This window comes from Macaca nemestrina, chromosome 10 (assembly GCF_043159975.1).
Source record: "Macaca nemestrina isolate mMacNem1 chromosome 10, mMacNem.hap1, whole genome shotgun sequence".
Classification (NCBI taxonomy): Eukaryota; Metazoa; Chordata; class Mammalia; order Primates; family Cercopithecidae; genus Macaca; species Macaca nemestrina.
In genome coordinates this window covers 50,673,169-50,693,170 of record NC_092134.1, presented here as the reverse complement: position 1 = coordinate 50,693,170, position 20,002 = coordinate 50,673,169, and the positions used below count along the sequence as shown (strand labels likewise).

The 20,002-nt window shown below is 40.1% G+C and overlaps 1 protein-coding gene across 2 annotated transcripts in view; it reads left to right on the top strand.

Moving 5' to 3' along the window:
* The first annotated feature begins 6,122 nt into the window (after positions 1-6,122).
* LOC105473277 (transmembrane O-mannosyltransferase targeting cadherins 2) overlaps positions 6,123-20,002 on the top strand; it is a 469,505-nt gene continuing 455,625 nt past the window's right edge. For both annotated transcript variants that reach the window (XM_024790163.2, XM_011726991.2), the window contains exon 1: positions 6,123-6,914. Coding sequence is in view for 1 of the 2 variants with exons in the window: in XM_011726991.2 (XP_011725293.1) it covers positions 6,832-6,914 (83 nt within the window). In the remaining variant the exon portion in view is untranslated. The remainder of the gene's footprint in view (positions 6,915-20,002) is intronic.

The window sequence follows — 20,002 nt, the reverse complement described above, 5'->3', positions numbered from 1 at the left end:
TTTCTACACCATATTGGGGAAAAATCAGGCAAAAGTGGTAGACCAAAAAGGCTTCCACAGTATTCTATCCAAAATGATCTGAGGGCGTGTAGAGAAGAAAGATTAATTTAACCAAAGCATCGTGGCTGTGCCCAGGAATTCCCTCTCCTGAGGTAGATCCTAAGTGGGATGAGGCCTTTTTTTTTTTTTTTTTTTTTTTTTTTTGAGACGGAGTCTCGCTCTGTCGCCCAGGCTGGAGTGCAGTGGTCGGATCTCCGCTCACTGCAAGCTCCGCCTCCCGGGTTCACGCCATTCTCCCGCCTCAGCCTCCCGAGTAGCTGGGACTACAGGTGCCCGCCACCACGCCCGGCTAGTTTTTTTGTATTTTTTAGTAGAGACGGTGTTTCACCGGGTTAGCCAGGATGGTCTTGATCTCCTGACCTCATGATCCGTCTGCCTCGACCTCCCAAAGTGCTGGGATTACAGGCTTGAGCCACCGCGCCAGGCCGGGATGAGGCCTTTTGAATGGAAAAATAAGGAACGAGACTACTGAGTAGTGGTTGAAGCACAGACTTTTGGAATAAAAGACATAAGTTCAAATATTAGCACCACCACTGAGAGGCTGTTCAGACCATGAGCAATTTACTAAACTTCTCTGTGTCTCCTTTTCCTTATCTGCAAAATACAGATAGTAACGGTACCTACCTCCCTGGGCTGTTATAAGGATTAAATGAGATAATAAATGTAAGGGGCTTAGTACGATGCCTAATATCTAGACAAATGCTCAATAGCTGGTAGCCGTTTTATAAATAAAAGCAGGTCACCCATGGGGAGCACAGAAGTTCATATCAAATGATTCAGGGCTAAAGCTTTGAGCTATGGGAGGATGTTGACAACTAACTGGCTTTTACATGAAATCTACCAGAAAACACAAGTGGTGTTTGTCAGCTGACAGCTTACGCTATCCTGTCTAATAAATTAGCCACATGTCACTAAATTAATTGAAATTAAACAAAATTAAAAATGCAGTTCCTCAGTCACAGTAGCCACATTTCAATTGCTCAATGGCCACATGTAACTAAAGAACAGTGCAACACAAAATCACCTCTGCAGCAAGTTCTGCTGGACAACACTGGCTTAAAAGTTTCGTGTGGGTTGAACATCAAGGCAACATTCATGAATAGCTGGTGAATTTAACCAATGTCCACATCAAAATTAATCTTCCTTAAAAAATCTGAGGCTTATCAAAACTCGGTTTCCTGATATTCAGTGCAATTTTTCAAGCTGTTAGAGCATTCTTGATCACTGTTTATATCAGTGCATGTGAATGCATTCAGAGAGATTCTATAAAGGAGGCTGTCCTTGCTTTTCTTGATTGAGTTTTTGATTTCTATCATTAGCCTCAACATCTCTGCAATTATTCATATCTTGTTATTAACATGTTATTTCTACACTCCTCCTCCTCCTTGTCTCCTCCCTCACCCCCACATTCTCAGAATTGGAAGCTGGGGAGACTGTGAGATTCTTAAAGTGATCATTATTTTTCTAGCAGCTGGTTCTCTTAACAGTCCCAGTTTTAAGATATAGGTGACAAGATCTGTTTCCGTGCCTGCCCTGTTCTACTTATATTCCTAATGGATCACAAGTCTTGGGATAAAGTGATGTTATACATTGTAGTGTCTGCAGGACAGCACTTTATGGTATGCTGGGAAGCATCTAAATGTAACATGTGTAGCCAATGCACTTACAGTCATTAGTTAACCAAGCCGCCCATGTGCCTGTTTCAGCTCCCTGACCCACATTTCATCCATGCTCTGTTGTTTTTCTCCTGCAGGGTTATTTCCTGAGTAAATCCCAGAGCTTATGAGTCCCCCCAGCAGAAAGCTCTGTTCTGACCTCCCTAAACAGGCAGTTTCACCTGCTGGGCTAGTGTTTTTCTGCTTCTTAGTCAATCTGTTAAGATTTTAGAAGGAGATACTTGGATACCTTTTCAGAAAACATATGGAAGATTGTAATTATTTTGGCCCAGTACAATTTTAGAATTGAGAGAGCAAGGAAGAGGCGCAAATCTCCTGCTCATAAATAACCAAATCTGTAGGCACTTTAAGAAGCGTTCTGTGCAGCAAGAGAATTGACGTGCCACATTTCACCCCTGGCACGCTTTCCAAATGAATTGTTCAAAGAGAAGTTATATTAGGACAAATAGAAATGACGACCAGGACCAGATGTGGATTTTTAGTTAATATTTATGAAACACCCAAAGGGAAGATAGTATTGCACAATAAACTAAAAATGTCTCAGGCAAATAAGGAAAACTTTACCCTGAGGAACTGGCACTGCAAAGGTATGAATTATACAACAAAGGACTGGGACTGCAGAACAAACGCAGGGTAGGTCGGGGCTACTATAAAAAGGAATTCATTGAGGAAGTGGTGAGGTAGCAGATGTGTGGAACCTACTTCAGGAAAATAAGGGCTTAGCGCGTTTTTGGCCAGTATTGTGTCTAAGGTAGAAAATTCAAGCCAGCCATCCTAATTTCCTTCATCTGTGGAGAGCAACAGTAGCTTTAAATAGAACATACACATATTCAGAACCGATGCTGCAATCTCACATCGAATAAGTACACCTTGATAAACTAAAAAGCTATGTCCCCAGATTTTAAATGATCTCCAACAATAGTTATGACATCTTTAATCTGATTTTCCTCCTAAAGTTGTTCCAGGAAGGTAGAAAATGCAGGAATTGGCTGCTTCTCAGCCCTTGGAGAGCAGTCTGAAAGAGACCATGGCTTAATGCTCTGGAAGGATATTGAAACCTACATTAAATTATAATAGAAAAATTTGTTAAAAGCAACTGGATTTCTCGAACACAGGTGGGTTTTCAGCCTTCTATTTATCAGGGAAGGCAAGATGTGCCACTTTACGGCACATCTCCCAGTCACCTAGGCTTCCAATTCAGAGGTATTGGGAGGTGGGGAGAGGAGAAAAGGAGATGGAGGAGTGTATAACATTTATTTAAAACTATTGGAGCCATGGCTGGGCATGGTGGCTCATGCCTGTAATCCCAGCACTTTGGGAGGTCAAGGCAAGTGGATCACTTGAGGTCAGGAGTTCAAGACCAGCGTGGGCAACATGGTGAAACCCCATTTCTATCAAAAATACAAAAATTAGTCAGACTTGGTGGCACAAACCTACAATCCCAGCTACTGGGGATGCTGAGGCAGGAGAATCGCTTGAGCCCGGGAGGCAGAGGTTGCAGTGAGCCAAGATCGGGCGACTGCACTCCAGCCTGGGCGACAGAGCGAGATTCTATCTCAAAAACAAAACAAAACAAAACAAAACATAATTAAAATTAAAATAAAACGATTGGAGGCTTAAAAATGAACACAGCTCTGGAAAAGGCTTACAAGCTTTTAGCATGTGGAACCCAAAGCTCTCTAATATTTTTACATCTCTGAGTCCTCTTGATAACTGAAGAGAGTTGTCCATGTGACTCCCCATGACGGGTAATCCTGCAGACTTGATGCATTCTGAAAAAATTGTGAACCTGCTCCCTTCTTCTCTCCTTGGTTACTACTTCATGATCTTTAACACTAACAACGAACAATAAATCAGCAATGAAAATTTGTAGATTTTTCAGCTGTTACATAGTTTCTCCTAAGCACATTTATTTTGTTCATTTATTAACAATCTTTTTAAAGTTTCTTCTCCTTGTCCAGATGTTATAGGCTCTGGGTTTTATGTGGAAAACAAGACTAACAGGATCCCTGACCTCGTGGAGCTTCCATTCAGTGGTGCTTCCAGATACTAATACATACTATGAAGAAACGAATACATGGTAGTTGGATAGAGATTGATGGGGGAGAGCCTACTTTATTTCTGAGGTTATGGCATTTGAGCTAAGACCTGAATGGTGAGAAGGAGCTAGAGAAGGTTTGAGGAGAAGCACCTCATGCAGGAGAAAGAGAAAATGGTTAGTTCCTGAGAAGGATGTCTATGTTGTACACATATGAACACAACGTGAAGCAAGAGGGCTAGTCTGGGCTAAGTGAAGGCTTGGCTGGCCATGGTAAGAATTAGTTTTATTAGCTGTACAACAGGAAGTTGTTGGACATTTAAAAATACAACAGGAAGTTGTGGAACATTTAAAAATTGGGAATGTATAGGTTTTTCAAAGGAAACTTCTGCCTAAAGTTAAAATTGGGGAAGGGAGGCATTGCAGGGGTAGAGGTATGGGGAATACTTAGAGGGCTACTGCATTTGTCCATGCAGGACATGAGGGTAGCTGGGTGGACTCAAGTAGTAAAGATGTGGTAGGATGTGTTTTGGAGGTAAGTGTCCAGGTTTTTGTTAACAAGTGAAATGAAATGAGGAAGCTAGAAAGCATAGTAATAATGATATACTAGCTAACACTTAGATTGCATTTTCCTGGTCCCTTTTAGGTGTTTTACATATGTTAACTACTTTAACACTCATAATAACAGTACTCATAAGTACTATTATTATCACTATTTTGTAGATTAGAAAAGAGAGTCACAAAGAGGTTGAGTGACTGGCCAAAGATTGCCCGAATAGTAATAGCAGAGTATGCACTCAAACTTAAACATCTGATTCCACAGTATGTGTTCTTCCTTCAGTGTTCTAGGACACCATATACATATTTTATGTATACTATATATATCTCAGCATGTAAGTGCATTGGAGAGACACAGAGCATCATGATGGACTGATATGATTTTCAAAATTTTCAAGTGAGCAAAGGTTATGTAGGAAAAGGGTAAAAGATCAGTCCCTACCTGTAAAGATATAATTCCTTTTATTTTTGTTTACATATATTTGTCGAGGGCACAAAAAAATGTGTTACTGTGGATGGCATAATATTAATAAATACTCATCATTTTATCTGTGTGTATCCAATACAGATTTCTCAGATTTCCTTGTGAAATCAGGAAAATACGTAGCTTTGGTCTACAGATACCCAAACCACGGCATTTTCTTTTCAGGCCACTGCTAAACACCCAGGGGGCTCAATTTCTTGCCACAGTTTCGGAGAGTTTGCTGGTTAGGTGCTGCTCTTGGTTGGAACCAGTCGGCCCGCATGGAAAACAGACCTCTCTTCCACACCTTGTGGTTACTATGCAGCAGGGGGCGCTGCAGTAGTGTTCATCGCGGTCCACCGGAGCCACTCGCCAGGCCAGAAAGGCGACCAGCCGGGAGGAGGCGTGTCAGGCAGCCCTGGGTCCTCTTAGGTCTTGCAACTTTAGTACCCAGAGCTTGTTCTACACAGACCATTCTACACCATATTTCATCATGTTGGATGTTTTCCATCCAGTCCTGCCTCCGAGCGGAAAGGAAAGGGCATTAGCTTCCCGCCTTACTAGATTTAAGCATAGTACTGTACCGGCTTGCACTAGAGGTTTGTCTCCTGTGTTCGAAGGGTCAACCTTACAGTCCCCCTGAAACCACGAAGGAGTCCCTGGGCAGTTGCTGCGGGGTGTGTGTGTGTGTCTTTCTTTCCCTTTTTGGGGTCCTTTCTTTTTAACCTTACTGAAGGAGGGAACATTTCTCTCCCTACAGGTCTTTCCATTGACATTGGGGCCAACCGTGGGCTAAGAGCTGAAATCTCTCCTTCCTAAGTTGCCTCCAAGCTCTCCACTACTACCTGCTTCCGCCCCATTTAGTCTCACACACCGTGTGCGTGAGAGATCGCCCGTGTGTTTGTGACAACCGAAGCTGCAGCAGTCGCCAAACCTGTTCTTCCTCTCCTGGTCTCAGAAGTCTCTCCAGCTGACCGGACTTACGCCTGGCAGCTCTTGGCACACACAGCGCTGTGGCTGAGATTCAGTAGTGCCAGGCGCTGCCAGGCAGCAGCGGGGCGAGCGACCACCTCCTCCTCGGCCTCCTTTCTCCCGGCTTCCCCTCCCAAGGCGCACTGTCGCTACTCCTTTGGGCTGTCTTCCAGCCGTCGCCCTTGGGTCCCGGGGGCTTTCCAGAGTGAAATCCAAGGTGAAAGAAACAAGAGGGCGGGAGGCTGGTAGGAGGAGCCTCCAGGCTAGGGGGTGTGGGTGGAGCCTCCAGCCCGCGGAGCAGGGTGGGAGGAGCCTTCCGGGAGGATTTGGGTGGAGAAAGGGGCTGGGCCAAGCCGGGATGGAGGGTTGGTCACGCAGGCGCGGGGGGCCGCGTCGAGAACCCCACGCGGGAGCTTGTGGAGTCTCCAGCCACCGCTTCTCACTTCATTGGAGAAGGGAGCTGGGGCTGGGGCCGGGAGGGAGCTAATAAACAGTGAATGTGCAGCAGCCGCCTTGGCGGCCGGAGTCCGCCCGAGCGACACCGGAGCAGTGCACCCGGGAGGCGGCGAGGGGAGGCGGTTCGCCTTGTCCCTCCCACCCGCGCCTCTTTCTCTCTCTTCCTCCAGCTGGTCCCAGAGCCCGGCTCGGTCCGGTCCCTCTGCCCCCATCCCGCACCCTTCCACCTCCTCCGAGTCCCACTCCTCACCTAGGACGCCCCAAACTGCCATGGGTTAGGGTGCGAACCGCGACCCGAGCGAAAGACCAGCCCTGCGCTTCCGCCGGGGAACGCGGAGCCCAAACACCGCTCACCGCTTGCGGGCGCCGGGCATGGGGAGTGTGGTGTGAGCCCGCACCCGGGGAGGACGCAGGAGCTGCGGAGCCGGGCGCGAGGAGGAGGAGAGGAGTCGTGGATTGGAAGGACCCGAGGGAGGGAGGGTGGGGAAGCGACGGAAAAGTGAAGCTGGGAGGAGAAGGCGGCGGAAGGTGGGGATTGATGCTTCTGTTTTTTGTTGCCGCTGCTGCCCTCGCGCTGGGAGCCAAGCCGGAGGGAAGGCGGTGGAGAGATGATTGCAGAGTTGGTGAGCAGCGCTCTGGGGCTCGCCTTGTATCTCAACACCCTGAGTGCGGATTTCTGCTATGATGACAGGTAAGGAAGGGGTCGAGAGGAAGGGGCGACGGGCTGCAGGGGGCATACTCCGCGGTGGTTCTGAAGCTTCCCGCTTTAAGGCTCCAAGTGCCTCTTGGAGGAATTGGTTCAGCACCTGATGGTTTAGGCAACACGTAAACATTAACACCTAAATCAAACACCCGGGACGTGAGCGCGCTGGGCGGGCCGAGGGAGTTTCCGCTCCTAGTTTGCAGCAGGTTCTCGCCCTTGCTTCTCGGCTGTTGGCAGACGCTTGAGTTTCTTAGCGGAAATCCCGGCAATTTGGGAAGCTGTTTAATGAGCGTATTAAATTAAAAAGTCTTAGGTATTCCTTGATGCAACAAAAGCACATTAAGTGATTTTACGTCTGGGTTGGGAGGAAGCCGCTCCTGGATCCCTGATAGATCCTCCCTGTTCCGTTTCTTTTTTTTGATGGGACACTTTTATTTCCCGAAGTTAAAACACACGTTTGATAGTTGCCAAAATTGTGAAAAGAGAGATCGTTCTCTGCTTAACTTTACCTTTTAACGTGTACAGACTTTTACTTTGAGCCAAAATAGTGCTGCTGATGGTCTCTCCCACCTCCCTAGCCTCCTTCACCAATCCATTGGGCAGCACTTTATAAGAGCCTCGGCTTTCATTTCTGTTTGGGAGTTGTACATTAGACGTTAGTGGTTCTTTTGTACTAATTGGAGAAGAAGACGCCCCTAGAGACTGAAGTTGTCTTCTGCACTTAGGTTAGTTTGGGTGGCTAATGAGACCTGAACTGTGTTGTCAAAGATACTGCATCGATTTCTGGAAAATGTCACCATTGTTTTGGTGTCTCTGCCTATCTTTTAAACGTTATTTGTGTTTAGAAAGTGATGAAAAGCCCCTATATCCATTAGGGAAAATTCCAATTTGTGTCCTTCCGGTGCCTTGATCTGATTACAATTAAAACAGATGCATAATTAAAATATATTAGGGATAACAGCACGCCTGGCTAAACTTATTAACCGTCCTGGGGTGTTTCATGCTCCATTGAAATTAAACCATCCAAAAAGTGAGCACAGATTTACTTTGACAGCTTTTCAGCAGCCTCTCTGGGCTGTGGAAAGTGAATGGATCCCCAGGGTTAGGGCGAGGCAGTGAGTGAACTCTTAAGCAAAGTGGTTGACAGTGAGGGGAGGTGAAGGCAGAATCTTCTTCTGGTCGTAATTAGCCCACTCTGTATTCTCTGGTGTGCCCATTCTCTTGCTAAAAGCATCTTCACATCTCTGTTAAGAAATCACCTGATAATAGCTGCTAGAACATCCAGCAGACCCGTCTTAATGCATTTTATGTAGTGCCTATCAGAGGCTACTTGATAGGGAGCCACTGTTAAACATACATTTTTTCTTAACTTTTATGCAGCATACTGATTTTAGCAACTACAGAGCATGCTCTGAGAAATGGTCTGTAGGAGTGAGGTAAATTTCTGTTCTCTCCAATTTTGTGTAATGGTGCACCTGCTATTTCTAGCATATTCGTGGAAAAAGCCCTTGTTACCAAAGATGGGTGACTTTTACTAAAACCAGCTTAGGTCAGTGTGGGCAGTTACTGGCTCTGATGGGGGCGGTTTGGATAGGAAGCTTTTAAACCGAGAATATAGAGCTTATTTAAAAAAAGAAACTTACTATAATACTCTAACCTGTTGTAGAACACTGTGATAAAATCAAATATTCCTATTGTATGCCCTTGTTAACTGCTGTCTAATCCTTAAGAAAGTACATATCAGAAGTAACCATTCTTTAAAAATTAAAGGTAAATTTGGATATGCATTTTTCTGTAGGTATAATTGTTCTGTGCTCTTGAGTCATCAGACGTGTTAGCACTGGACTTTGTAACTTGGAAGAATGGTGTGAGTGTGATGATAAATTAGTTGTGCTTTGATGGTTGACAGTTGTAAGTTATTCAGATGCAATAGGTCTAATGGAGTGTTAAAATTCATGACTTCTATCTTGTAGCTACATAGGTGAATTTAGTATGATTATTTGCCCATATCATTTTATTGATAGCATGCTCAATATGACGTCTAGATAGTATATATTGATATAATGTTGAGGCCCTATAAGTGTGAATTATGCTTTGCTACAATTTGAAAAGTGTATTTTACACTGATTTCTTAGCATAACTGCATATGCCATCACATATTCTTAGAATGTGAAATCTTAGGAGTAGCAAACTTAGGTTTTATGTATCCTAGAAATTATGAGACACATAAATAGGAGCACTGAACTTATTTGCTGTTCAAATGATTCATTGCAAAGTTACACTATAAATTGTTTCTTTTCTGACATATTTTCTGTCTAACTACTGTAACTCACTGGTGTGTGAAGGGGGAGGAGAGCTGGGGAGCCCAGTGTAAACTGTAGGATGATGATAATTTGTTTATTTCCACTACTCCATTTCAGATGCAAAGATTCATGTTTAAACCATGGCTTAAACTAGACCTGTGGATTCTGCTGCCCCCCAGGAACTTTTGTGAAATACAGTTCTGTAAGGAGAGGCCAGTGCCGGAAGTGAAGGGAGAAGCGCTCAAGGGAGATGGCTGTTATTCCTGACATGCTTAACTAAATCATTTTTGCTGTGGTATTTCTCAAAGTTATCATTTCTTTTGAATATAGTGATCATTTGCTTTATAAACTATATATAATTTCTTTCCATGTTTGATGTAGCTTGGTTGAAATTAAATGGTAACATGAAACTTTCTTATAGCACAATTAATTTCTCTATGGTAAAATTTAATATTTTACAAGTGTGTCTGTGCTAAATTTAAGAATATGCCTTTGATGTGATGAAACAAACAGTGGAAGAGAAGAATTCACAGTATCTGATGAAAAAGGGTATGTGGTTTCAGCTTCGTCCTCCCTCCCCTTGCTTTCAATCTAGTGTTGAGTCTTAAGTTGTGGTTAGAGGAAGATTGAAATTAAAAATATGCAGTCTTTGCCAAATTTTAAGTTATGTTGTATGTAATTCTTTAAAGGATTTTCTCTTATTTTCTGGAGAAATTTGGTGTTCAGGTCAGTGGTAAAACTTGCTGACCCAAAATTCTCTGGTTTCTTACGCATTTGTTGAGGATGACGTGGCATCATTTTTTTCTTATCCTTTTTAATAATACTGTTAGAGTTTCTTATGGAGATAGCACCATGAGAGGAGTCAGTTTACTTCAAAGCAGACAAAGGTAAACAAACCATAACTGTTCTAAATTTTAGAAATCTGATTTCACTTAGCACATATCTTCTAATTGGTGACATGCCCTTTTTATACATAGACAAGCAAATAAGATAATGCAGCTTTTACATGCTTTAAATTCTCATATGAGTAAAATAATTTATTAGTTTGCAAAGAAAGACACTTTGCAAGTTTGGAAGTAGAAAATATATTTGTGACTCCTCTGAAAATTTATTTTCTTATTGGACATTTTGCATTTGTTAAACCCAACCAGAATCATTAACGTTACCTGTAGGTCTCTTAGCTATTCCACTGTGCAGTAATTTCTAGTTTGGGTTTTTTGACCTGGTATGATAGGAATCCCTCGTGAAATAATCACTCTGTTATCTTTAAAAAGTTCTCTCTAAGAGACTTGTCTTTCACCAATCTGAGGTTGTTATCTTAAGATTCCAGTATGTGTAACTACTGAAAGCAGGCCTGGTATTTAGTAAAAAGCATGTTTAGAAAGAATTACTATATAATTAAGTAAGGGAGAAGCTCTCTTTATATCAATGGTTGTCTTATCAAGTTATTATTATAAGAAGCCACTGTATACAGAAATATGGTCTTACTCTTCAGTTTCCCAGTTTTCACTGGAATACAAGTTAGAGTTTATAAATTATTTTAGGTGGCATTTTATTTTCTAGCTATGTTTGGATTGTTTAAACAGACCTATTTGGAAAAAGTTCATTTTGCTCTTTTGAATAAGTATATCTCATCAGTAAGTTAAAATTAGGTGAAGTCATTATGAACCGCTTTACCTCAATGGAGCCTGTCACGTGATGTTTATCATAGTAATTGACCCACATACAGGCATTGAATGGACATGTGCAAATGCCACAGGGAAAATTGCCATCTGTTTCTTAGTCGTTTTCATACATACACACACATACATACACATGTATTATTTCATACATACATACACACACATACATGCATGATTATTAACGTTTACATTGGTGATTCTATGGGCTATTGTTTTGTCATCTGCACTTAGTGCCCCTATGGTTAACACTGAATTCTCTTCTGCTATAATTTTGAAATAGCAAGCTTTTGCATTCCAGCATGCGTTAGGAGCACAGTTTGTCTTTCTAATCATTTTGTTGCTGCTCAGCACACAAAAAGCACTTAAAAAAAAAAATGCCTCTGGTGGTACAACTGTTTTTCATAGGCTAAAGGTGCATTGTCTGTAAATCAGGCACCTTGGTAATATTAGGAAAGGACGAAGTTTAACCTTAAGGCACTTTGAAAAATCTGTGGCTGACAAATCTACTTTCTTATAACTTTATTATACTCATCTAAAGTGCTTTTAACACAGTAACTTTCATCTGTTAACCTTTCTGGTTCTCTCTTAAGAGCAGAGTATTGTATCAGCTTTGGATACTTATTTTAATGACTTCACAGAAGTGACAAGTGTGGCAGCCTCCAAGGAAAGGAACAGTGGGTTATTGAATGTAAAGACCTCTCCTCTATAAATAGCTGTCCTCATTTAGGAGCTCAGTTTTTTAAAAAAGTGGAGGGATATTTCAGCAGGACTGCATACCCTCTGTTTTTCATTGGGTGAAAAAGGCATAATATTTTGGATAGTTGCAGGTGTAATTGCATACAGTGTTAAATGGTTTCTTTGAAGATATGATTTGTATGTGCATTTGAGGAATAAACTTACATTCAATAATATACAAATTATTACTATTACTAGATATGGGCTTCTTTGTATATGTAGTGCATAGCACGACTACAGTACTGCTTATGTTGTTAACAAGCATCCCACAAAACATTGTGCTTTCTTACCTGTACTTTAGCAGGTACTGTAAAGGGTTTGCGTTCGGGAGTCTGATGATAGATCTATACAAATGCTGATAGGTTGACCTTTGACAGGTGGAATTCCAGTTGAATTTATCACTTTATTGTTACCTTTTAATTTTTTTACTCATGTTTATTTTTATTGATACTCATATTTAAAAACTTTCACTGGGACTCTGTTAGCTTCTTTTCCAAAACACTCACTCTTAAGATTCATGATTGGTACTTTGGCCTGGCCTTATTTTGGGTCTGTACTTACTGGTGCTTTATTCATACATGCGAAAGCTTTGGAATGCGTCTTCCAAATGTTTCTTTCCTACTTGTTCAGGTCAGTTGTTTTTCTTGGATGTCTAAACTCTTTGAGTTGACTAGATTTGCCTCAACTTGTCAATAGGGATTAAAGATTTTTGCCTCAGAGGTTTTTGGCCATATATTCAAGGCAGTTAATTCCAAAAAGATGCAGCTCTTCCAAATTTCTGTCTCACCCTCTTCCTCTCTTTTTCTCCTCTCTGTTTACCTTTCCAGTTACATTTGTCAGTTTTTTTGATACTCAAGGTTTCTAGAATTAAAGGTGTGGCCAGGCACGGTGGCTCACACCTGTAATCCCAGCACTTTGGGAGGCTGAGGCGGGTGGATCCTGAGTTCAGGAGTTCGAGACCAGCCTGGCCAACATGGCGAAACCTTGTCTCTACTAAAAATACAAAAATTAGCCAGGTGTGGTGGCAGGTGCCTGTAATCCCCGCTACTCAGGAGGCTGAGGCAGGAGAATCTCTTGAAACTGGAAGGTGGAGGTTACAGCAAGCCAAGATCACGCCACTGTACTCCAGCCTGGTCAATAAGAGTGAAACTCCATCTCAAAGAGAAAAAGGTGTAAATGTTTGCTTAAGTCTTTTAGAAGCATTTTGGGATTGGTTTTTTGGGTTTACAACTTTGACTTTTTTTTTATACAGGTTAATGGGAAACAAGTAAACCTATCTGTGTAAACCAGAGAATTTCGAAAAAGGCGGGAAGACTGAAATGATTGTTTTCAAGATTCCACTTTAAAAGTTGATATCATTTTTTAGAGTAGTTTATTTAAGGACATTTCATGAGTTCTGTTAATTTGAAAAACTAGAGATAATTGTTTTAAAGATGAGATAGAGAGGTTTTGATTTATTCATGTCTAAAAAATTATATGGAAAAAATATGAGAATTGAAAATATGAACTCTGGATTTAGATTCCATTTTATTGTGGAATTAAATGAAATTAAATATATATTTGCTCTCTTTGAAGGTTATTCCTGTACCACGTTGCTTGAGGGCAGTGCCATTGTACCCGTTTTAGAAGTACCTTAGTATTTGGCAGAGGAGATGCTATTTGCTTATGATGATTTGATAAAAACTTTTGTTTCTTAATTTCTTTGCTGGGGCATTTTGTGATGTTGCAGTGAGACATGGTATGAAGTGTGGCACAGCATGTAGTTACAGTCAAGATGACTGGCTAAATTACATGATTTCTGAAATGAAACACACATTAGTGCCCTTGGAATAGCAGCTGTGTGCTAGGTATTGTCAAATAAAGTGTTTCTGTGAGGTCTTTGTATTTGATGATTAATCTTCATTTTTGTGAAATTTATTATAAAAGTATAATTATTCCACAGACAGTTTAAGTTAAAAAAAAAAAAAAAAAGAAAACAGGTTCACTATAGCCATGTGATCATACTTTCTTTAATTAGGGAACTGTATAAAAACATTGCCTTGTGGTAATGGAATTGATTGAGATTTGAAACTGAAAAATTCATGACTTTTTTTAATGAAAGTGCCTTTTTCCTAATTGTGATTCCAAAGATTATTGATTTCCTTAGAAGTAGAACATTTTGACTGTACTAGCCTAGGAATTCTCACTTGACATCATTTAGAAGTATTTTAACTTCAAAGGATGTGTTATTTGCTGAAGAGTGGCCACTGGGGCGCAATATGGCTCTTGACATTTTTAACAGTGTTAAATGATGGTACTGAAGTATTTCAAACAGCCGTGTTTCAACATTGTTTAAAAATCCGGTGGGAAGAATGGCAGTCCATATAACCCTGCATACTTGGAATTCTTTGGTTATTAATTTGAAGTTCAGTTCACAAGTTTATTTCTTACATAGTAAGTTTTTAAGATGAATAAGGCTCATAGAAATTTTACAGCTATGTCTTATGAAATTTTGTTTTCTTTTTTCGGTTGCTTATATGTATTCTGTAAAGACACTGAAAGGATGCAAACTATTGTCTTGCTTTTTTTGTTTTTACATTAACCTGTTAGGTCATAGATCTGTGTTAAGGTCATTGTTATAAAGCATATTGTTATTGAGCTTCTGTTGTAAACCCAAAATTATAAAACTAGTCTTTGAGAGAGGCAGATAAGTCAAAATTCTTTGTGAAAAGTAAACATCTTGTTTTTGTTAATTTCCAATTTGTTCCACAATGAAAGCATGTCTGTCCCATTTTCTTTTCTGTTAGTTGTGTCTCTTGGATTAAATGTGAGTCAGTAAACTCTAGAGTAAGGCTGCTCCAGAGGGAACAAGGATTTACTGGTTGTCAGTGCATGTAGAAGTGACATCCCTGAAAATTGTGTCCTCTGTGGGGGGTGCTTTAGGTGGTGGCTATAGAGATTACATTCATAGGCTTGACTACTTTTCTGTTTGGGGAGGACACTTGTCATTACAAAACCATTCCAAAGAAGGGGTTCTCAAGGTAAGGCTGGCAGCTGCAATTAGCTATAGTGGTTCCTCTGGGACATTTCTCATGGTTTTGTAGATTGGTTTTTGGCTACTTCTGTCTTCCTATCTTCAGCTTTAAGAAACTAAGCCTGCTGCCTTCAATTGTAAAATGTCTCAAGGTAGAATAGTTGGGTTCAAATGTTTTTTCAAGTATATTTCCTTTAGAACAAGTTCCTCCTCTCCTGTCCCAAACAATTAACTACACGACTGTTCTCCCAAAAAATGGAAAAGATCTCATTTTGACAAAGCAAGCTGTTTATGACAAATTTTCCAACTAGAAATTTGCAGAAGAAAAGTTCTCAGATGATGAAAAAGTTTAATCAGGCAAAAAGACATTTTTATTTGCAGAAATAGGCCCTTTAGAGGGAGGCAATTATTTATAGCTGATGGAAAAAACCGGTATACCTGAATTCGTTTGGTAAATTTCATTTAAAATTGGAAGGTTATTCTTGTTATTTTATTGAAAGAAAAAAAGTATGGTACTGAATTATATCACAGATTTATATTAAAGAAACAATGTTTTATACATTAAACCACTCTTACAGGGATATATACTGATTTAACCAAAGAAAATGAATTTGAGATTTCATAAAAATCTTTTGAAGACACCAGTGTGCAGCTTGAAATCAACTATAGTGTACCATGAATATCTATTTGAAATACCCAATCAAAATGACCACATTAAGATTACATCCTTTCACCTCTATATTTAAAGTTACTTTTTTCTTTTATAAACAGTGGTGTCTTTTGGCTTTTGTTTCATATTGAACAGAAGATGAAATCAGTATTTCAAAACCTCTTGTACGTCATCAGGATAAATAATGTGCTATTTTCAGGAGGGAATTATTAGTGGCCACTTTTCAGTACACTCCTGGCATGATGTTGAGGATGCCTGTGACTGGCAAGGGGTTTTAGACCCGGCCCTCTGATAACTTGCCTCCCTGCTTTCATATGGACAATTGACTTTTTAAAAATCTTTTTAAGTGCAGTTCAAATTCAAATTCCCAGTTTTTTGGAGCTAGAAGCATCTCTCTAAAGGGATGCTGAGATGGCTTCTTGCTGGCTCTCTTTCTACCTATCTATATGTATATGTTTCTATTAATAGATCTATTAACACATATGGACTTGTTAAAAATGAAGATTTTGGCCAGGTGCAGTGGCTCATGCCTATAATCCCAGTACTTTGGGAGGCTGAAGCAGGTGGATCATGAGGTCAGGAGATTGACACCATCCTGGTCAACATGGTGAAACCTCGTCTCTACTAAAACACAAAAAAATTAGCCGGGCATGGTGGTACACCCCTGTAGTCCCAGCTACTCAGGAGGCTGAGTCAGGGGAATCACTTGAACCCAGAGGGCAGAGGTTGCAGTGAGCCAAGATCGCACCACTGCATTCCAGCCTGGTGACAGTCTGTCTCAAAAAGAATGCAGATTTTCATTACTGTTATTCCCAGGTACAGCAGATGCTGCAAATTCACTGACCACACTTAGGGTAATAAGGCTGTAGTTCACTTAAATGTATTACAGATAAGCTGTCTAAATTCCTGGATTAAAAATGGTTGAATATAAGGTGTGTGTGTTATGGATATGACTTTAGCCAGTTTATTTAATCTATGTTTCATTTTTCTTATTTGTTCAACCATGGCATCTTTAAGTTGATTCTGTGAGTTTGAGGTATTCAGATTTTGAAAAGGTAGCGAGCTTGCTGAACTTCTAGGAGATGATCTCTATTTAAATAATCTGTCACCATCATATAAAATAATGTCATCTTCTTTGTAATATGACTGTGGGGACAGATATTGGATTCTCATTTTGACAAATAAACTGATACGCAGTTGCCTAGGGCTTATGCTCGAGTAGGTACTGATGCCTAAACGGAGTCTCTAGAGTCAAGTGTCTTTATTGGTTTGTGCTTTTTTTGAACAACCCATTTTGAGGAAATTTGGTTTGCATTTCATGAAGACTTTATAGACTTTAGGCAAGCAGCAAAAATGAGGGTCTAGGCAGCTGAAATTAGGAAAGTTAAAAATTTGTTAGTGATTATTATTAGTGACATTCAGGCACCAGGTGATGCTCTTCAGTGAAAGTATCTAAATAGGATTGGAAATGCTTCGGCCTGTATGACTTCTTAACCTGGTACACTTAAACCTTAGCCTTAAGGCACCTTGGGGGATTTCTGAATAGGTGAATGCACTATCTCTGAAGTTTTAAAATCCTGATTAATAAAAACCTTTTAAAGGAACTTGTTCTAAAATGAGTTATACTTTTTCCTTTCTTTTTAAAATACTGTATGTACTGTGTAGTAGAGGCAGGGTTGTGAACGAATGCTGGACCAAGATAAAAAATTACAGTTTTCATCTTGGAATACCACTGTACTAGCCAAGTATTTGAACTGCTCAGCTCTCGTGAACTCAGTATTTTAATTGGTCAGGAAACGAAAATAATAATAGTAACTGCCAACCACAGAGTGAGACTCAAATTAAATAATATGATGAACGTTCTCTGTGGTTTTAAAAAGCTGCATGGTTATATACTTAGCCGTAGAGTGCTTGGACCAGGGGGCTGAATGACTTGGTTGATCACTGTACATTAAGTACAGCTGTCCCCGCTTATCCTTGGGGGATTTATTCCAAAACTCCCAGTGGATGCCTGAAACTGAGGACAGTACCAAACCCTGTATATAGTATAGTATGTTTTCCTCCATACATACATACCTATGATAAAGTTTATAATATAAAGTAGGCACAGTAAGAGATTAATAATAACAATTAATAACAAAATAGAACAGTTATAATATGCAAGCACCACTACTCTTGTGCTTGGAGTCCATATTAAATAAAAAAAAGGTCACTTGGACACAAGCACTGTGATACCTCATCAATGGATCTGATTAACCGAGAGCTATTAAGTGATGAATGAGCGGGTAGTGTAGACTGTTGGATACACTGGACCAAAGGATGATTCACATCCAGGTGGGATAGGGCAGGACGGCACGCAGTTTCGTCATGCTACTCAGAACAATGTGCCCTTTACAACTTATGAATTGTTTATTTCTGGAATTTTCCTTTTAATATTTTTGGACCATAGTGGACCATGGGTAACTGAAACCTTGGATAAGGGGGGGACTACTGTATCTCACTCTCATCTCCCCTGAGAACAGAGCTATGCCCTATTTTGATGTTCTTGCTGACTTTTTCACTTGGAGTCTGTGGTCGAGCCCCTGCTATCTGAGCTACTATTGCATGGCCTGCTCCATCCCCCATACACCGTTTCTGCTTTTACTCGCTATCCACTCTTGTGGCCAGCAGTTTGCAGTCTCATTACAAAAGCAGTTTTTGTTCTCTTCTATTTCTTTTCTGTTGCTTTTTCTATGTTTCTAGTCATTGTACACGAAGGCTTATTTTGAATAGACATTCTGGCCAATCTGAGTACTTCTTTCCTTCTGCAGAGAAAACCAACCAATTACAGTGCATCTGGTATAAATAGTCTTTGGTACTTTGGTTCTGCTTGGCAGAGCATATTGTTACTGGGTACTCATGGTCTCTCTCTTCATTGACGACCCTTTTTCTATTTGGAGTACGCTCATATTCAGAGTAGTTCTGGCAGTGTGGCGATTAAGAAAGCTGTTTTGTCAGATGAGCTGCAGTTTTGCTGCACCAACGTGTTTGTGTCAATCAGTTGTATATCAATAATTTGCAGTAAGTTTTGTTTAACACAGGTGCAGGATGACAACATCTAACGAGTTAGCCTGGTGGTACATTTTGGGTAACAATTATAAAAAATATCTTTCAGAGTTTTTCAAACAACAAGGAGGCAAAGAGTAAAGATCATGGAATTTTGGAATCAGAGGTCCAGTGATCTAATCCCAGAACTAATATAGCCAGCCCTCCATATACCTGGGTTCTGCATCTGTGGATTCAACAACCATGGAGTGACAATATTTGAAAAACAAAAATTGTGTCTGTACTGAACATGTACAGATTTTTTTATTGTCATAATTTTCTAAATACAGGATGACTATATTTATATAGCACTTGTATGAGGTGGTGTAATCTAGAAATTATTTAAAGTCTATGGGAGGATGTGCATAGATTATATGCAAATGTGATGCCATTTTATATAAGGTCTTTGAGCATTGTGGATTTTGGTATCTGAGGGAGGTCCTAGAACCAAGCTCCCCACTGATACCGAGGGGTGACTGTATGTGCTAATGGTGTTATTTTGATTGTGTTACTAAAACTCCCTTATCCTCTGTTCTCTCTTATATAGAATAAGAATAGCAATACCTACTTTATAGAGTTGTTGGGAGAATTTAATAAGTTATGTAAAGTACTTGGAAGCATATCTGGGGTCTAGGATACTTACTAAATATTTCTTTTAAATTATTCAGTAGTGGTATTGTTAAATAGTCTAAAAAAATCACTATATAATAACGCCTAAAACTATTATAGGGCATTTAAGATTTTTCATAAAAGCCAACATGCAAAACTTAAACTTACTTCTGATAATAGTTAACTTAGTATTTTGAGTAGATTTAGGGTAACTGAACTATGTTCAGTGAACTATAATAATTAGGTAATGATTTTGTATTTGAAATTTTATCCTGAATTTTAAGTTAGGAGAAGTTATGTTGAGATTTTACCATTATGCACACACAGAGGCACCCATACAAGCATACATGTACATATATGCAAATTTTGCCAATAAAGTATTTGCAGTGTATAGTTAATTAAATGTACATATGAAAGACATTATTAGATGACTTCCATATTCTTTACCATGATTGACTTCCTTCTTTTAAATTAGATGATATCGTACCTAGGAGTATGTATTAGTCCATTTCATGCTGCTATACAGAAATACCTGAAACTGAGTATTTTATAAAGAAAAAGAGGTTTAATGGACTCATAGTTCAACATTGCTAGGGAGGCCTCACAATCATGGCAGAAGGTGAAGGAGGAGCAAAGGCATGGCTTACATGGAGACAGGCAAGAGAGTGTGTGCAGGGGAGCTGCGCTTTATAAAACCATCAGATCTCCTGAGACTTTTTCACTGTCAAGAGAACAGCAGGGGAAAAACCTGCCCCCATGATTCAATTACTTCCCACTGTGTCTCTCCCATGATACGTGGGGATTATGGGAGCTACAATTCAAGATGAAATTTGTGTGGGGACACAGTCATACCATATGAGAGTATATGCAAAGTTATGATTTTTTACCATATTGTAAGAAGGATTTTATTCTACAGTATATATCTTAGGTAATGACATATCTTAAAAAATGAAAATACAGACTTAGTTTACAGACTTGGT